Below are 16,691 nucleotides of genomic sequence, written 5' to 3'. Positions count from 1 at the left end.
ACTCTGGCTGAGCAATAAATTCCGCCTGCCGCCGTGCGCGCGCTCTCTCTCGAGGCGTGCCTCGCTAGGAGGGGTTCGGACCCTGCGTCCCCGTCCCGGCCCTACGGCGCTGGTGTCCGCGTGGCGCGGAGCGAGGGTAGGCCCCGCGTTGCTTCTTTGCCCGGCTCCAAGATGGACGGCAGCGGGGACGGGGGAGGCCGCTCTGGGGGAGCACGTGGCGTGCCGCTGGCCTGCGCCCGGGGCTGCTGGGATGGTGGCGGAGTCCAGCGGCCTCCAGCCGCCGTCCGGCAGGGAGGCCGGCGGAGGCGGGGCCGCGGCCGCCCCTGAAAGGCGCCCCGGCGGCGGCCCAGCCTCTTCTTTCCTCGCACAGCCAGACGGCCCCTGCTCGAGGCCCGCGTCGCCATGGCCGCGGTTCCCGAGTTACTGGAGCAGCAGGACGAGGATCGCAGCAAGGTGAGATCCTCCCTGCCTCGCTAACTGTGCTGGAGGACCTGCCGGCCTCCCAGGGCTGGGTGTTCCTTCTCTGGGGTTCGGGCTGTTGGCTCTCATTCTCTGACCAAGGACAGCTAGACAAGTGGGACCCCACTTCTTGAGCTCTTGGTGCGAGGCTGACAGACGCCCGGTTGAGGCTAGTGCTCTGAAACCCTTAGGGGAGTGTTTTTTAAAGGCTCCCAAAACTTAAGTCGCTTATTTATAATTGGAAAGTGGATCGGAGTTTTGTTTGCGGTTCCTCTCTCCTTTTCAGAAATAAGTCTTCTCGTTTAAAATAGTGGGGAAGTTTCAATCGAGAATCTGTAGCAATGTGCCGTCATGCAAGTTGTAATTTTTAGTAAATCCTATGTGTTGATGTAACTACCCTCGGGCTGCAAATATCTTGAGGACTAAGGCAGTAAACGGAGATGGCTATATAGGCAATTAAGGATTCTACTTTTATTGGCCCTTTAAATTTGAATTTTTAATCGTAAGGTAGGTTATGGGTCAGTTTTGTGGACAAAATTGTCGGAAATATGGGGATTTTTAGGTTTTCATAAGAGCTTAATTTATTTTAAAATGTCTCTTTGAATGAGCAAACTTTTACTTAGTGAATAAGGGTCTGGAGCACCAGTTGGATTGTTCCAACAAGGGTATTGCATTGAAATAGAGCTTTGTGCGAGGTGTTTTATTTTACACTAGTTCTCTCCCCGGCATGTATAATGGGTACTGGGGGCCGGAGAAGCCCTGATGGCTCTTTTTCTGGTATCCTTTTTTTGGAATGTGTGTTCGTGTGTAGCTTGGCAGGATCATTCAGCCATGTGAAATAACTTGGTCATCTATGCTAACTGCTAATAGATTTTTTTTTAAAATCACCATCACTCTGATTAGCAAAATTGGGCATGATTACCGTGAAGAAAATTACAACTTTTGCTTTCTCCTTTTGAGCTAAAGAAATATTGAGATAAATTACTGGTTTTAGCACGTGGTTTCATTTTTGTTCTCTGGTCTGTACTAGACTGGCAGATCAGATCTTGATGGTAGGAGTTGTTTGAAGGAAAATTGGGAACTGGAGTCCCACTTGGGCAAATTTGTCAACTAGTACATTTTGCAATTTTATTTAAATGCTTATAAGTTAGCTTGGACTTTCTATGAAGATGAGGTTCTTGAAGTTGCTCTAGTGACTAGATTAGAATCTAGTCCCTGGAGTTAATGATTCTTCCGACTGCTGGGGTAGTGAGAATGCAACTTCCTACATCTCTGAGCTAGCCCTGAGGATTTTGAATGCAAATGAACTGCTTTGGCAAGGTAGGTAGGCCTGAAAGGGGTTGAGTTGAGTGCTATAGAGACATTTGAATTACTGTAAATCTTTTACCCCATGGTGTCCTGAAGCCAGTTAGAGGTAGAATTGCATGGCCTGCGTGTCTTCCATAGAAAACCTGTCACTGTCAGCTCTTTAATTTGCTTCCTAGTTTTCCTTTGTGGAGTACCAAAGTAGATTTACCAAGTCTAGCTGGGGAGCGGTATGTGTATGTAAGGTCTTCCTGCCTAGACTAGGGGGTTTTGAGATTAGTTTTTCTGATGATTCTCATTTAGGGTACATCAACTGTAACGGTGTTGTTTTGTGCTGGTGTTCTGATTGTCCCTGGATTTTCTTTTTTTAGTTTGAAAAGCCTGAAATTATTTTGACTAGATGGCTTTTAATCCCAACATTTGGAAGGCAAATAAGATACTGGTAGATTTCTGGAGACCAGCATGATAATTAATGTTCCCAGAAGCCAGTGAGAGAGAGACCCTGTCTCAAAAAGAAAACTCTGAAATTAAATTTTCTGAATGTTGAGCCTATTTTAGCACTTGAAAAGTCTACATGATAACTATTCTACAGCCATCTTTTTAAAACTAGGGATTCTCCTTTCTTGTTAGAGGCTAGGGATATAGGAGTAGTAGCTTGTTTGTCTAGCATGAGCCAGACCCTGAATTCCTTCCTCAAACTATAATTTGACTTGAACTTTCACTAGGGTTACATGAACTTTAATGAAGGATCTTTGTTCAGACTTAGTGACACACATTTATAAATGTAACTGCTGCTGCTGTTTCTCTATAGGATACTTCCATTAAAGGTTTAGACGACAGCCTTGAAGTTTGATCAGTGCTGTAGCAAGTCTAAATTTATCATTTTGTGTGTGTGCAGTGAAGTTTTGCACTGTAGTCATATGACTCAGGAAGTGTGGCTTCTCAAAGCTGCCCAAGCCTTAGTTCTGCATCAGCAACTTGCACATGGTCTTACTGTCCCATTTGTGAATACTTCAGCAGGTTATGATGTATTCTGTTTTTGGTTGCAGAAAGTAGCCTGCCCACTTACAGGATTTTCTGGGTTTGATTTACTATGATATAAGTGTTTATTTGATGAGATTTTGTAAGTGACAAAGTCGGACTTCCTGGCAAACCTGAGCCAACAGTTTTTGGGACAGTAGCCACCTCTCCTATCTGTAAACATTGTCAAATGTTCTTTGCACTAAACATTTACCCTTAGTTAAGAATCATGGGGTTTTACTGGCTTTCTAAAATGGTGTGATGGGTGGGGTGGAGTTTGCTTGCAAGGGTTTTTAAATCTGTGATTAATAGTTTGTGAAAGGAACTTGCTACATTAAGTTTGGACTGCGGAGCATCTTTGTCCTTGTCCAAATAATATGAGGAACTTTATCAAAGGATATAAAAGGTGGGCCTCTTCAGATTCTGTGCATTTAATGTAGCTGTTAACAGAACAGTTGTGTTTACTGTCTTTGGGTGATGGAATAAGTTTGTACTTTGGGAACATGAGGTTCTTTTGTTAAAACATTCACACAGCATTGTGAGCCTGAATCGATACACACCTAGAAATGGATTAATGATTGGGTTTAAAGTCCGGTGAGTTAAATTTGTTGAGTATGGCTTCCCTACAACCCCAGTACACCACTCAGGAATATAGGTCAGCATGAGCTGCCAAGTAGAATAGTAAGTAGCACAGCCCTTTAAAATTAAGCTGTTTGAACATTGTGTTATCAGCTTACTGCTGAGCAATTAAGTGAGAACAGTTTTGTGGGTAGAAACCTGAATGTCTTCAAATAATAAGTGTTCAAAGATGTAGTGTGGTTACACTCTTGTGATTATATCAAGTTTTTGAGAAGACAGTTTTCATTCTTTGGGATTAGAAGGAAAATATAGGGCAGTTGTAAGCTTAGGTAATATCTAATGGAACCATTTTCTGTTTGATCTGACTTTCCAAACGTGACTTCTTCGCTGTCCTTGGTTTTTTGTTTTTTTTTTTTTTTTGTCTCCATTTTTAATGTCTTCTTAAAGCTTGTCTTCTGTGTGAGTCCTGGAGATCTAAGCAGGCTTGGCCACAAGTGCCTTCTTGCTGGCCCAGCACCTTTTTTTAAGGCTATGTATGAGTGTTGTTTGCACACCTGCATGCCAGAAGAGGGCGGTTGAACTTAACTTTTGTAGGAGACCCCCCCAGCACCTTTTTTTAGTAGTAAGCTATTGAAGGTCCTTCTAAAAGGGGGAAATGGAATCTTTTGCAGTTATTTGAAAATAGTCGAGATAGCTAAGATCTCTTGAATAAGGCAGCGATTTAGCATAATACTTGGGCTTGCAGCCTTGTGAAATGATGATTCTGTTTATCCATTCGCTGAGTACGCTGTGCTAACCTTCTTCCCGGTCTCAGTTCCTGTTCTGGGAGCTTGGGGCTGAGTAGCCTCTAGCCCTGCTCTGCAGTGTTCTACTGTGGATTGCGGGTGTTGGCAGACTACTGCTGGTAAGAATGGCTGGTGTCAGCAGGGGTGGCTCCCGCTCTGGGCTCCATCTCACCAAGATGAGTGGTGCAAATCTGATCACTTCCTGCAGCCCTTCTATTCTAGTTCCTTGTGCATAAGTTTTTACATTTATCTGTTGTGAGCTTTCACCTCCCACTTGTTGACTCACTGAGCCATTTAAAGGAAGAATTGGTATAGTGCTTGTGGGTGCCTCTGTTGCTTGTTGTGTTTTAGTAACGCATACCGCGCGCACACACACACAAAGTTACTTTTTCAAGAATCAATAATTAATTAAAAGCCAGCTTGATCAATGAGACCTTTAAAACGCAATTAGCAAATGGTAAAACCCCTCACTGTTAGGTAATAGCCAGTAACTTCGTGTACTTTAAAGATTCAAGAAGGACTGACTCGGCCTGGAATAATGCTTGCTGCTCTTGTTGCTCTTTCAGAATCTGGCAGTTAGGTTCCCAGCACCCACGCCCACAGCTCATGCCTTTGACACCAGCTCTGGGGAATCTGATCTGGCCTCAGCAACAAAAGGACACATACATAGTAAAATTATTTTTTAATTTAAAAGATTATGGCTATCTGAGCTGACAATACTCCCCAGAGTCAGTAATAATCAACACCAGCAGCTTTTGGCCTTTTACCAGAATTCCAAAGGCACCCCAGTGAGTTTCCATAGGCTACTGAATTTGCTTGGCTAATATTAGCAAAAGATTTTTATGGTTGGGGGTTCACCACAGCAGGAGGAACTGTGTTAAAGGGTTGCAGTAATACGATGGTTAAAAACCACTGATATAACATATTAGCTGCAAAAGCTAGAAACTAGAGTTTGTGACTTTACTTAAGAATGAGGAAATAAGGGGGCTGGAGAAATGCCTCAGCAGTTAAAAGAGCACTAACTGCTCTTCCAAAGGTCCTGAGTTCAATACCCAGCAACCACATGGTGGCTCACCACCATCTGTAATGGGGATTTGATGCCTTCTGGTGTATCTGAAGACAGCAACAGTGTACTCAAAAAAGAATGTTAACAAGAAAAAAAGAACAAGAATGAGAATAAAAAGCTAGGCTAGGTGGTATATACCTTTAATCCCAGCCCTCAGGTAGCAGAGGCAGGGGGATCTGAGTTCAAGGACAGCCAGGACTGTTAACACAGAGAAGCTTTGCCTTGAAAAACAACAACGGAAGGAAATGGATATTCAGAAAGAAGTATGGCATTGCTGAATTCTAGGAAATACACCCTAGACTGACCACCCTGTCTTATGTACCAGTGCTAACATTTTTTGTTAGATACTCTGTGTAAGCCTGGCTTTTGGCTTTATTCCTATCCTAAGAGTCCATCTGACTAACAATTTGGAAAGGTGGAGTGACCAGTTTGGCTTTGCAGTTTGTATGTTAGTTTTTAGAGGCTGTGTCTACTTAACTCTCACTAACTTCTAGAAGGAAGGTTGCTTACATAAATGTCAGAATTAAGCAAAATTGTGATTAAAGAATCCCTTGGCCTTCTGGCTTTCAAATATGGCCAACCTCTTAATCTCTGGTTATCAAAGAAAATTCATGTTTTATAGGTAAGCTATGCTTCTGTATTGGGTCATAGAGCTGTTTTGAGCTGTTTTGGTGTGCGCATAGTGTAACATACTTTTGGTGTGTTCCTTAGCTGCAGGTTGTCTGCAAGGATTTTATGTGTTTGGTGTTTGAAGACAGGTTTTCTCTAGCTCTGGCTGAACTTGAACTCAAAGATCTTTTTGAGTGCTGGGTTAAAGGCATGCACCACTGTGCCTGTAGGCCTTTTAGATCTTCCTGTGGCCAGCTTGCATGGGTCACATCATTAAAGAACACTTGCTGGCTCGCCCTCTCCCAATGGGAAATGATTTCTGAACATGTAACTAATACTAAAATGTATTTCAGTTGAGATCTGTGTCTGTGGACCTGAATGTTGACCCATCGCTTCAGATCGACATACCTGATGCGCTCAGTGAGAGAGACAAGGTCAAGTTTACAGTGCACACCAAGGTGAGTGGCTGCAGTGACTACTGGGGCTGTGTGCCTTTTCAGAAGGGTGATTTCTTGAGCTGAAATGGTCACTTAAGGGTGATGTGGCAAACTAAGGATTTTGAGCTTCCATGTGTTTAGTTTGTTCCCTTCTGCTGGGAGGCAGCCGGTCATGAGGTTAATCACTGGCATGAGAAGGAAACACTGGGAAACATTGTACTTACGTTCTGTTTTTATAACCTGAGGGAGGTTCAGTCTCAAAGTTGTCTATTACTACTAGTAAAGTCTTTCATATACAGCAAGCTTCAAAAGGCATTGTGAAAATAATTTCCTAGAGATGAGAATACCTGAGCTACCTAGGTTATTGACTTTAGGACACATTGCTGGGTGTGCTCTTTGGGTCGTGTGATGGTCCATAGTACAGCCTAGGAAATGTAAAGCCACTTTGTATCTCTTTACAGACCACACTGCCTGCATTTCAGAGCCCAGAGTTTTCTGTTACAAGGCAGCATGAAGACTTTGTGTGGCTGCATGATGCTCTTACTGAAACAACGGATTATGCTGGGCTTATTGTGAGTTCATTTTAGAGAAGAAATACGCTTTTTTTTTTTTTTTTTTTTTTTTTTTTTTTTGTAGCTTTTTGAGTAAAGAAGCCACATATTTGCAGTGGTTTGAATTCAAGTGTGTCTGCAGTTGAGGGTGCCTACAGGTCATGCCCTGAAGATGGAGTTCACAGCGATTGTAAGCACAAGGGTGCTATGAACTGAGCTTAACCATCTCCATCACGCTCTAAGCTCCAGTAGATTTCTAGGAAACTTCAGAATTGGAATATACGCTAAAATTCGTCAGTACCTAGAGTGAAGAGACAGATGGCAGAGCTCTTAGCTACTTTTAAAGTGAATTCAAATAAAATGTCCTGCTGGGCAGAATTAAGAATTCTTTCTGGATCTTTGGCGTGAGATCTCTTGGCCCAAGATGACCTGAATTTGAGTTATACTTCTGAGTTTCCTCAGTATGTTGTTAATTTGAAAATAAATTTGTTTTTGTGATATGGAGGATCAAACTCAGGGCCTCAGAAACTAGATTTGGATCTCCAGCACCAATACTCAAGTCTTTGGAAATAGGGGGGAATTCCTTTGGATATATGAAGGCCTTGTTCTGATTTAGTCATTCATTGTTAGCATTAATTGGCAGCGAAGAAATGTATGTAAACTGTGATTTGACAATTGTCCAAAACTGAGGAGATAGCAATTTGTACTCTAACATAGGAAGTTGGTTTTTGCTTTTTTTTTTTTTTTTTTTCTTTTTTTCAAGATAGGAAGGATTTCTGTTTATGGATGTCTAGGAATTCACTTTATAAAGCAGGCTGGCTTTGAACTCACGGGTCTGCCTAGTTCCTTTTAAGTCAGGTTTACATAAAAAGAGAGCTGATTTAGCTCCATGGGGTGCCCATGTAAATTGGCAGATGAGGTGTAGCCACGGTGATGTGCACTGGGATAAGGTAGGTACTCATTGTTACTTGCCTCTGCTACAGATCCCTCCTGCTCCTACAAAGCCAGACTTCGATGGCCCTCGGGAGAAGATGCAGAAACTGGGAGAAGGGGAAGGATCTATGACAAAAGAAGAGTTTGCCAAGATGAAGCAAGAACTGGAAGCGTGAGTCAACTTTCTTGTTCTGCCTTGTGAAAATATGTATTCAGAAGAACTGAGTGGAAAAATCTGATATTAAAAATTAACCATTTATTGCCTAGTGCTGGTTTCCAAAACTACATTCTATATAGAAAGTTTGACATGTTACGTGATGTGCTTTGGGATTGTAGTAAAGCTGTTTACAAAGTGACCTGAACCACATAAATGACTTAAGGGGCCACTGTTCACAAATTACAGCAGATCTTAAATTTTGCACACAAAAAATTATTTAGCTAGATACAAAACGTGGTAAATAATGTGGTATAATGCCATTAAATGTCTGAAAGGTTAGGAGAAAAATAGTGTACACATTTTCTCCTTAAATTTTGATCCTATTACCAATGGTTAGGCCTCTGGAAAAGCAGTCAGTGCTCTTAACCTCTGAACCATCTCTCCAGCACTAAGGTTTTCCTTTCAAGAGAGGAAGGGATCTCTTGGCCTTGCTGATACAGTACTAATTGCATGTAGGCTTGGTCTCTCAGACTTGGAGCGAAATTCAATTACAGTGTCACTTTCTTTCTTCATTGATTCATTCCACAGTTACCAAGTTGTTTTAGTCTAGTTTAGTTGCATTGGCTTTCTGGTGTTAAATAAGGAAGTGAGCCGTATTGGGCAGGAAGTGAGGATGCAAGCTGAGTTCTTTGTGCATGTGTCTTTTCAGTGAGTATCTGGCTGTTTTTAAGAAGACTGTGTCCTCACATGAAGTCTTTCTTCAGCGGCTCTCTTCTCACCCTGTTCTCAGTAAAGACCGAAACTTTCATGTTTTCTTGGAGTATGATCAGGATGTAAGGCAATTTTTCTGTTTTCGTGGTTGAAATATGAACTTCTTCTGTTTGCATTCAGCGTTACAGAAAAACTCTTCCTCTTTAAATCCATTAGAGTTCTATTAATTAGCTCCCCTCCCCAAACTAATTTTTTTTTCAGATTAATTTGTTGGAAGAAATTGAAATACCTTTTTCAGTTTTTATTTTATTTATTTATTTTAAACATGCTTTTCACATATGAAGCAAGCCCTGACTTCCACAAGCCTTTAAATACCAGCAGATCTCTGAGGTGGAGGCCAGTCAGTTTAAATAGTGAGTTCTAAGGCAGCTAGGGCTACATGGTGAGACACTCTAGAAAAGAAAAATTTTAAACTCTTAAGCCTTGTTAGAATTAGGCAGTAGCTCTTCAGAGGATTGAAAACCTCTGGACTTGGTGCCACTGTGATTTAAAATGTGGGGCTAGCCATTTGGAGTATGATCTGTATTTTTAGCTACTTAATGTTTTAGACTTCCTGGTAAGGCAGGATTAAAGAACCTTGTATATTCATGGTAGTAAAAATGTTACTTGTGTGATTGGATGCTAACAGAAACAGGTGCCATGTCATAAAATGTTTCAATTTCCTTCCTTTAGCTAAGTGTTAGGCGGAAAAATACCAAGGAGATGTTTGGAGGCTTTTTTAAAAGTGTGGTGAAGAGCGCTGATGAGGTCCTTTTCTCCGGAGTTAAGGTGAGGTGTGAGCAGTTTCAGAAAATTCTTGGTATTGTGGGAATGGGTAGGTTTTCTTTGGAAGGGAGTGTTAACAGGTGTTACAACGCTTAGGGTTTCTCTGTAGCTCTTGGAACTCATTTATTTTAGATCACAGTGGCCTTGAGCTCAGCTCTACCTGCCTCTGCCTAGTGTAGGTGCTGGGATCAAAGGTGTGAACTGCCGTGCACAGCACCTCAGAATTCTTTCTCCAGCATGGAATTTTGTGGGGATAGGGGATCCTTGATGCCTAGTATTGGGTGGAGGCTGCCTATCTGAGAAAGGGTGGTGGTGGCTTTGCCTAGTAGGTAGGCCTGGAAGCCAGCATTCCAGTCCCAGTACCACAGAAAGTGTGGGTTGCCAGCCATAGGTGATAAAATGTATATATAGCTTAGCTGACACGTATAAGAACTGATCCTTTCTGAGACAAGGACTCAACTAGGCAGCTTTGGCTGGCCTGGACTCATCTGCCCTTTTCTCACAAGCGCCAAGAAGTGTTTCCTGATGTTAGATTGGAGTTAATTTTGTTGAGGAATGAGCAGAGCTGTTCTAGAGGATAATGAGAAAAAAGCCCCTTTTCTCCTAGTCCCTTTCTGGTTCTTTGTACATAATGGTTTTGACAATTACCTGGTATCTGGCTTTGCCTCTTCTTGATTAGGGGAGCCCAGAACACCCGTGAAGTTGAGAGGGAATGTTGGAAATGGTGTTTCTTAGGCAATATTGTATGGGTTTTGTGTGTGCATTGTGGATCTGTTGCTATTGGCAAAGGTTTACCAGGAATGCCCAAATGATTAGTCTGAAATCAACAAAATTAAAAGAAAGACAAGCCGATGAAGATGCATGGTATCAAGGCTAGGTTGAGGTGACAGTGTCCTATCTGACATGCATTGGAAGAATTCTTCCCTGGTGGAGGGTGTCGGTATTTACTTCAGTGATTCCTGTGCCAACTTAGTCTGTTCCACCTAATATTAAGTGTCATGATAATCTAGTCTGTACAGGTTAAGCTTAGGTGACCATTTTGTTTGGTTTAGAGGCGGGCTCTCGTTATTTCATTCCAGATAGATAGGCTGGGTTCTTTAGTCACTGCCTCAGCCATGAATGTGCCAGATTCCCTGCGTCTTCTCTAGTATTGATACATATTCCTATGCTTGACATTTTGGTTTAGGAGGTGGATGACTTCTTTGAGCAAGAGAAGAACTTCCTTATTAACTATTACAATAGGATCAAGGATTCCTGTGCTAAAGCAGACAAAATGACCAGATCCCACAAAAGTAAGTACCTTTACCTAAGTGGTTAGTTACTTACACAGCCCTGATAATATGTGCCTGTTCTGCTCAGATGACAATATCTGCTTATTTCTCCAGATGTTGCTGATGACTACATCCACACTGCAGCCTGCTTGCATAGCCTGGCCTTAGAAGAACCTACAGTCATCAAAAAGTAAGTCTTGGGTGTCTGAGGTAGTAGTTAGCAGAGTGCTTCCCTAGCTTATGCAAGGCCCTTAGCTCAACCCATTGAGTTGTCCTTCCCCAGTCTTTAAAAGTGCACATGCCTGAACTTCTGTCTACCATCAGGAGGCAGGAGAATCAGATATTCAAGTTGATCCTTGGTTATGGCAAGTATGAGACCCTGTCCTTTTTTTTTCTTTCTTTCTTTTTGTTTTGAGGCAGGGTTTCTCTGTAGACCAGGCTGACCTCAAACTCAAAGATCTGTCAGTGGTTTGTTTGAATATTCCATCCTTGAACACAAGATTAGCAAATGTGGGTTCCATATCTAGTTTCTGCATCCAAGTCTCAAGCGACCTTCCGTTGTTCCTGGGGCTGTTCTGTGGTTATCTGGTGTTCTTTAACCTCTTTGTTCTTTTTGGTGGCCTTCTTCAAGAGATTGGATCCTGAAAATGATGACTCCGATTCTTAAACTTGTTTTGTCTTGGGCTTTTTTTTTTTTTTTTTTTTTTGGTGTAAGATGATATTTTCCCTTGCACGTGCTTTTTATAACAGATACTACTTAGACTTAGAAGTTTGAGGGATTGAATGACAGGTGAAATTGGTGCATCTATTTTGTGACACCTGTCATTGCAAAATCATTGTGCTTATTTTGGCTAATATGATACTTGAATTTAGATCATTTCTAGACAGTATGACTGGGGCTGTTGAGTAAAGCTATTGTGATATACTCAGCTTTGTGGCCATTCTTTGCTGTTTGAAATAGCTACTCTGGTAAGATCTTTTTGTTTGAGACAGTTTCTGTACAACCCTGACTGTCCTGGAACTTCTTCAGCAGGCCAGGCTGCCTCTGTCTCATGGACACTGACATAAAAGATGCGCACTGCCAGTGTAAACCTTATGATTCTCGACTGGTGGTCATTATTCATGCCTTTTGATAAGTTTATGTATCCTAGAGAGCTAAGACCTTGAACTGTGGCCTTCTGTATACTTTCAGGTACCTGTTGAAAGTTGCTGAGCTATTTGAAAAACTTAGGGTAAGAAGTTTTGTGTTGGTTTTGATAGCATTTAGTTAAAGCAAATTAGATTTCTGCCTGGGTGGTGACCTTTATTTGTTTAAAATAGAAAGTGGAAGGTCGAGTCTCATCAGATGAAGATTTAAAACTGACAGAGCTCCTCCGATACTACATGCTCAACATAGAGGCTGCAAAGGTAAGGTAGGCGATACCTAGCCCTTAGCACTAGTTTATCTTGCCATAACCAGATATTTAATGCCCAAGATGATCCTTAAGGTTAGCAGGGAATGTTTTATTTTGAAGTACGCTTGTTTGCAGTGTTTTGTGTTCATGCATGTGAAGACCTGAGAACACACAACCTTGTGAATTTTTTTTCTTCAGTGCCATGCATTTTACTCCCTTGTAAAATGGGGCCTCACTGGCCTGGATCTCAGAAATTTTGGGTTTTGTGTTATATTAGACATATTTCCGTGTTAGATGGGTGGTTAGATAGTTTCCCTGGTACTGATTTCCAAAGGAGGGGTTTGTAGGGCAGGCTCGTGTCCCTCTAGGTCATAGCTCAGTGGCATTCTCTCTAACTCATTGACCAGTAAATAAACATGTTTTTGAAATGCTGTTTTATTTTCTGAAAATACTTTTAGTTACTGATTCAACTATAAAAAAGTTTTGGTGTGGGACATTTTATATAAGGATTATGAAAATGATCTTCAGAAGTCAGGAACTGGGTAACCTCATTTTGGAGGTAGAGTTTGTTTTATTATTTCTCCCCTCTGTCCCTGCTGCTGGGGACCAAACCTAAAGCATGCTGGGCAAGTGTTAATAATGAGCTATATCCGTCTTGGAGTTTTAAGATTATGCTAGATAAAGGGCTAGAGAGATGGCTCAGCAGTTAGAGTTTCATATCTTGTACCCACATCAGGTGGCTTAGAAACAATTCCCTGTCCTCAACAGCTCTAGGGATCTGGTGCCTCCAGACTCATGAGTACAGTTATGTCCACATAGTTATGAAAATAAAATCTTTATGCAAGATAGAGAAATGGGCTAGAGTCCTGCCATTTTCCATTTCAAAGTTGTTGGCATTGTGGATGCTTTCTAGACATTTTTCAGTATATATTTTCTTTTGTTCTTTGTAGGTTTTTAACATCATGATTGTTAATTTTCTTTTCAGGATCTCCTATACAGACGCACAAAAGCCCTAATTGACTATGAGAATTCAAACAAAGCTTTGGACAAAGCCCGGTTAAAAAGCAAAGATGTCAAGTTGGCAGAGACTCATCAGCAGGAATGCTGCCAGAAGTTTGAACAGCTTTCTGAATCTGCAAAAGAAGGTTGAACATTTCTTCCGTAGTTAGTTTTTAATTTGGGAACAAATAATACAGATGATCAGATGTAAACACCCTCCCCATAGGGCTGGGGTAAAAGCTCTAATAAACAGCTTCCCTATCCAGCATTTGTGAGGCTATGGGCTTGTCCCCAGCAGCAGAAGGAAGGTGAATTGTAACACTGAAGAAGACTCAACTGTGTGTTAGGTTGGGGGGAGGGGCGCTGGATGGAGAGTTGGCTCATCTGAGTTTGAAGCATCAATTAATGCCCCTTCATGATCTTAGCATGGGGCAGAAATGTGAGTGCATTAATTACACAATAAGTAATTACAAAGGACGCTGGTTATTTGGAAGGACTGCTATAGGAGTGTATCACCATGGACTGAGGAAAAGCAACATGTAGGGTGGGAGAGGGTTCATTCCTCAGTGTCAGACAAATAGTGGGTTATCTGAGGAACCCTCTGAGGCAGCGGTGGCATCTTTGATGGGTACCATGAGATCCTGGTGCTCAATGTGAGTTAGTTAAGAGTTCACCAGCAACATGGAGGAAAGGCTGGAATGTGAGGGAGGATCTTCATGTATCTAGCCTGGGTGAACAAGAAGCAAAGCGAGAACAGATATTAGTGTGTCTCCTTATGCATGAATGTGATTGTGATAGGACAGTGGCCTTCACTCTTGCCCATGTGTAACACTGCCAGCTACCATAATACTCCAACCTGGGGCATTCTTGAGCTTCAGTGTTTTAGTGTATCTTGACTGGCATAAAATCTGGAGGTCATTTGTGAAGGGATTAGGGGTATTTGGGTGCTGTATTGGGTGGGAAAATGAAAATTTCTTGTGGTTTGATAACTTTTAACTCTATTCCCATAGAGCTGATGAACTTCAAACGGAAGAGAGTGGCAGCGTTTCGAAAGAACCTAGTTGAAATGTCTGAACTGGAAATAAAGCATGCCAGAGTAAGTTGGTTGTCTCACTTCCCACCCACAGGCCTGGCAGCCACTTTCTCAAGATCTGCTCTCTAACGAACCATGTGTGGAATGCTGAACTCAGACCCATTTCTGCCTGTTGTGTTAAGACTTATGGGTAAAAACTTGGTGGCTCAGCAAAGAAATGGTTCGAGTTTGATCCTGGTTCTTAGTTGAACTGTGGATTAAGAATTTTGATGCCTGCAAAGGGTTCTCAGTACAGGGCATAGGTTTGGTTTCCAGTAACAGCAATCCATGGAAGGGTCTTTTCAGAATGTTGTGTAGTCTGTGGCAAGCCAGCCAGGCCTTTGTCAAGTCTTCCTCAGTTTTCAACATTACAGAACAAAGTGTTTAGGCAAATTTGTGCTTGGGGTGTTGTAGAAAAGGGGTGGCCACTGGCTTTTTGGTCAGGAAACCTCTGACTAGCAGGGTGTGGGTAGTGCTAGCTCATTGTACCTTGGGAGCTCATGGAGAAGTGTCAGTCTGGTTTGGTTACTTTTCAAATTCAAAGTTCATAAGGAAAGCTGTATCTGAGTTTATTTCACTCAGTTCTTTTCCCTCTCCCTTTTTTCCCTAGAACAATGTCTCCCTGTTGCAGAGCTGCATTGACTTATTCAAAAACAATTGACCTGTCTACCCTGAAGGACACCAATGTGAAAGCCAGCATCACTTGCACTTAAATCATTACTGCAAAAGAAATAGCTTTGACTAGTCTAAAATCATGTGAATAAATACTTTGATTTCTAAAAATCTTAACACTTAACCATGTTGGTTTAAAAAATATTTTCATTGCATGTTACTTGGACATAACTAATCCTTTTTTATGCATTTAATACCTCAAAGTAGGTAGAATCTAACAGGTTCTCCTATAGATTGTCAGGAATCGCTAATGAGTGGTATGGAGTTGTGTGCCTTCTGGAAACAAGAAGCAATAGCCTGGCCCGCATCTGTCTCAGCAGTTCCTACACCTGTGCTCTTCAGACACTGTCAGCTTCAAGTCACAACAAACAGTGACTGCCTGTGGGCAGGCGGCAGGCACTCTGTTTAGCTGGGTAGATTCTGCTCCCTCTTGTTAAGATCAGATGCTTGTACAGTAACAAGAAGATCTCATGTCTATACATCCTTTACAATTCCACTTTTGTAACTGGGATATAAATACTTGAGAAAAGGAGAATCTATGCTTCTGACACTCCCTGATGGTGGGTCATGTGTGTTTGTGCTTTGGATGTTTTTATAAAGTGTATAATAAAAATAATCTATGCTACCATGTGGAGTGTTTTTGTAGAAATGCTTTTGGCATTTCCACAGGTAGAAAGGTTCATTATTTTCCCAGTCTTGTAACCTTTACTAACATCTTTGGGGATTGAGCCAGGGCTTTGTGCAAACCTTAACCATTGAGGAGCGTTCAGCTCTCAGTATTTCTTTGAAACAGGGTTTGGCCTTGAACCCAGGATTCTGCTGTCTCAGCTTTATAGCCTTTGGAGTTCTGCAGTTATGATAAACCAGCATTCCTGGCTCAGTTTCAGTTTTGAAGGCTGAGCCTTGGCTCTGCTGAATAATCAAGCTGTTACTTGAATATACTTGGTGAGGGGGCATTTCTATCTAAACTGGTTTTGATGGTGCACACAACTCCAACAGGATTGGTTGTTGCATGTAAGAGTTATAGTGATACCTCCTCCCACTGAAGGTTTGCATGATTTATGCAAGTGTTCCCTTGGTTGGTCCCAGCTGGCACAGATTGGATGGGAATTTACTGAGACATAAATAACATTTTCACTTCTACCCAGTCTACCTCAATACTTAATGGCTTTTGTCTGGCTGGGTTGTCCAATTTTCCTGCAGATTTGGTTAACTTGACCAATGCATACTTGTATTAGCTATTTGGTTGGAGCAGTACAAAAATAAGCTAGATGTAAAAGGCCTGTTTTCACTGCAGGATGTGGCTAACAGTCAGATATCTCCATGTTTTCCCTTTTGGGGCTAGTTTTTGGAAGTTTACAATTTCTCTTGAGAAAATAGAGGGTGCTTGGGAAAAAAGTTGGAGACCACACTCTAGGATGTTGCTGCAAACTAGGCCAGTGATGTACCACTGTGTAGGGAGCCGAATTGGATTTGGGACAAAGAGCTGTGCCCTAAGATAGCGCCAGTGTCCGCCCTCTCTAACTAGTAAACACCCCAAGAGCGCATGTGCCTGTATCACACCACATTACTGACCAATCATGACACCTCAGCAAGTGGACGGGCAGGGAGGATGAAAGGAGAGCCTCCCGGGTACGGAGCTCCATCAAAGCATCAAGGGATCCTGAATAAACTGCTGAGAGAAGAACCTGGCCGTGTTACCTCTTTTCCTTGCGGGATGAGGTTGGGCGCGACACCCTGAGCTCTGCTTCTGCCCTGCTTTCTCCCTGTGAACTAATCCCCAGGATGTTTCCAGAGAGCTAGGGAATTAATATTTGAATATTAGTAAGTGAGCCTGGCCTCTAGT

The 16,691-nt window shown here is 42.1% G+C and overlaps 1 protein-coding gene across 1 annotated transcript; it reads left to right on the top strand.

Annotated features, from left to right (window-relative positions):
• Positions 1-15,457, top strand: SNX5 (sorting nexin 5). The gene is made up of 14 exons (XM_080931474.1): positions 1-136; positions 371-453; positions 6,177-6,281; positions 6,722-6,832; positions 7,795-7,916; positions 8,611-8,734; positions 9,345-9,440; positions 10,624-10,729; positions 10,823-10,898; positions 11,901-11,940; positions 12,029-12,115; positions 13,088-13,247; positions 14,112-14,197; positions 14,784-15,457. The coding sequence occupies exons 2-14, from the start codon at positions 403-405 to the stop codon at positions 14,832-14,834; spliced, it is 1,215 nt and encodes a 404-aa protein (XP_080787600.1). The 5' UTR covers positions 1-136; positions 371-402; the 3' UTR covers positions 14,835-15,457.
• The last annotated feature ends 1,234 nt before the right edge of the window (positions 15,458-16,691 follow it).

Source organism: Micromys minutus (assembly GCF_963924665.1).
Source record: "Micromys minutus genome assembly, chromosome: 17".
NCBI lineage: Eukaryota > Metazoa > Chordata > Mammalia > Rodentia > Muridae > Micromys > Micromys minutus.
The sequence above is the reverse complement of the archived record's forward strand: the minus strand, read 5'-3'. Positions and strand labels throughout refer to the sequence as shown.

Excerpts from the sequence above, each read along its gene's own strand:
- SNX5 (XM_080931474.1), top strand. The coding sequence starts at position 403 with ATGGCCGCGGTTCCCGAGTTACTGGAGCAGCAGGACGAGGATCGCAGC. Across the intron at positions 6,282-6,721 it reads AGTTTACAGTGCACACCAAG|ACCACACTGCCTGCATTTCA; the intron begins GTGAGTGGCTGC and ends ATCTCTTTACAG. Across the intron at positions 12,116-13,087 it reads TCAACATAGAGGCTGCAAAG|GATCTCCTATACAGACGCAC; the intron begins GTAAGGTAGGCG and ends TTTTCTTTTCAG.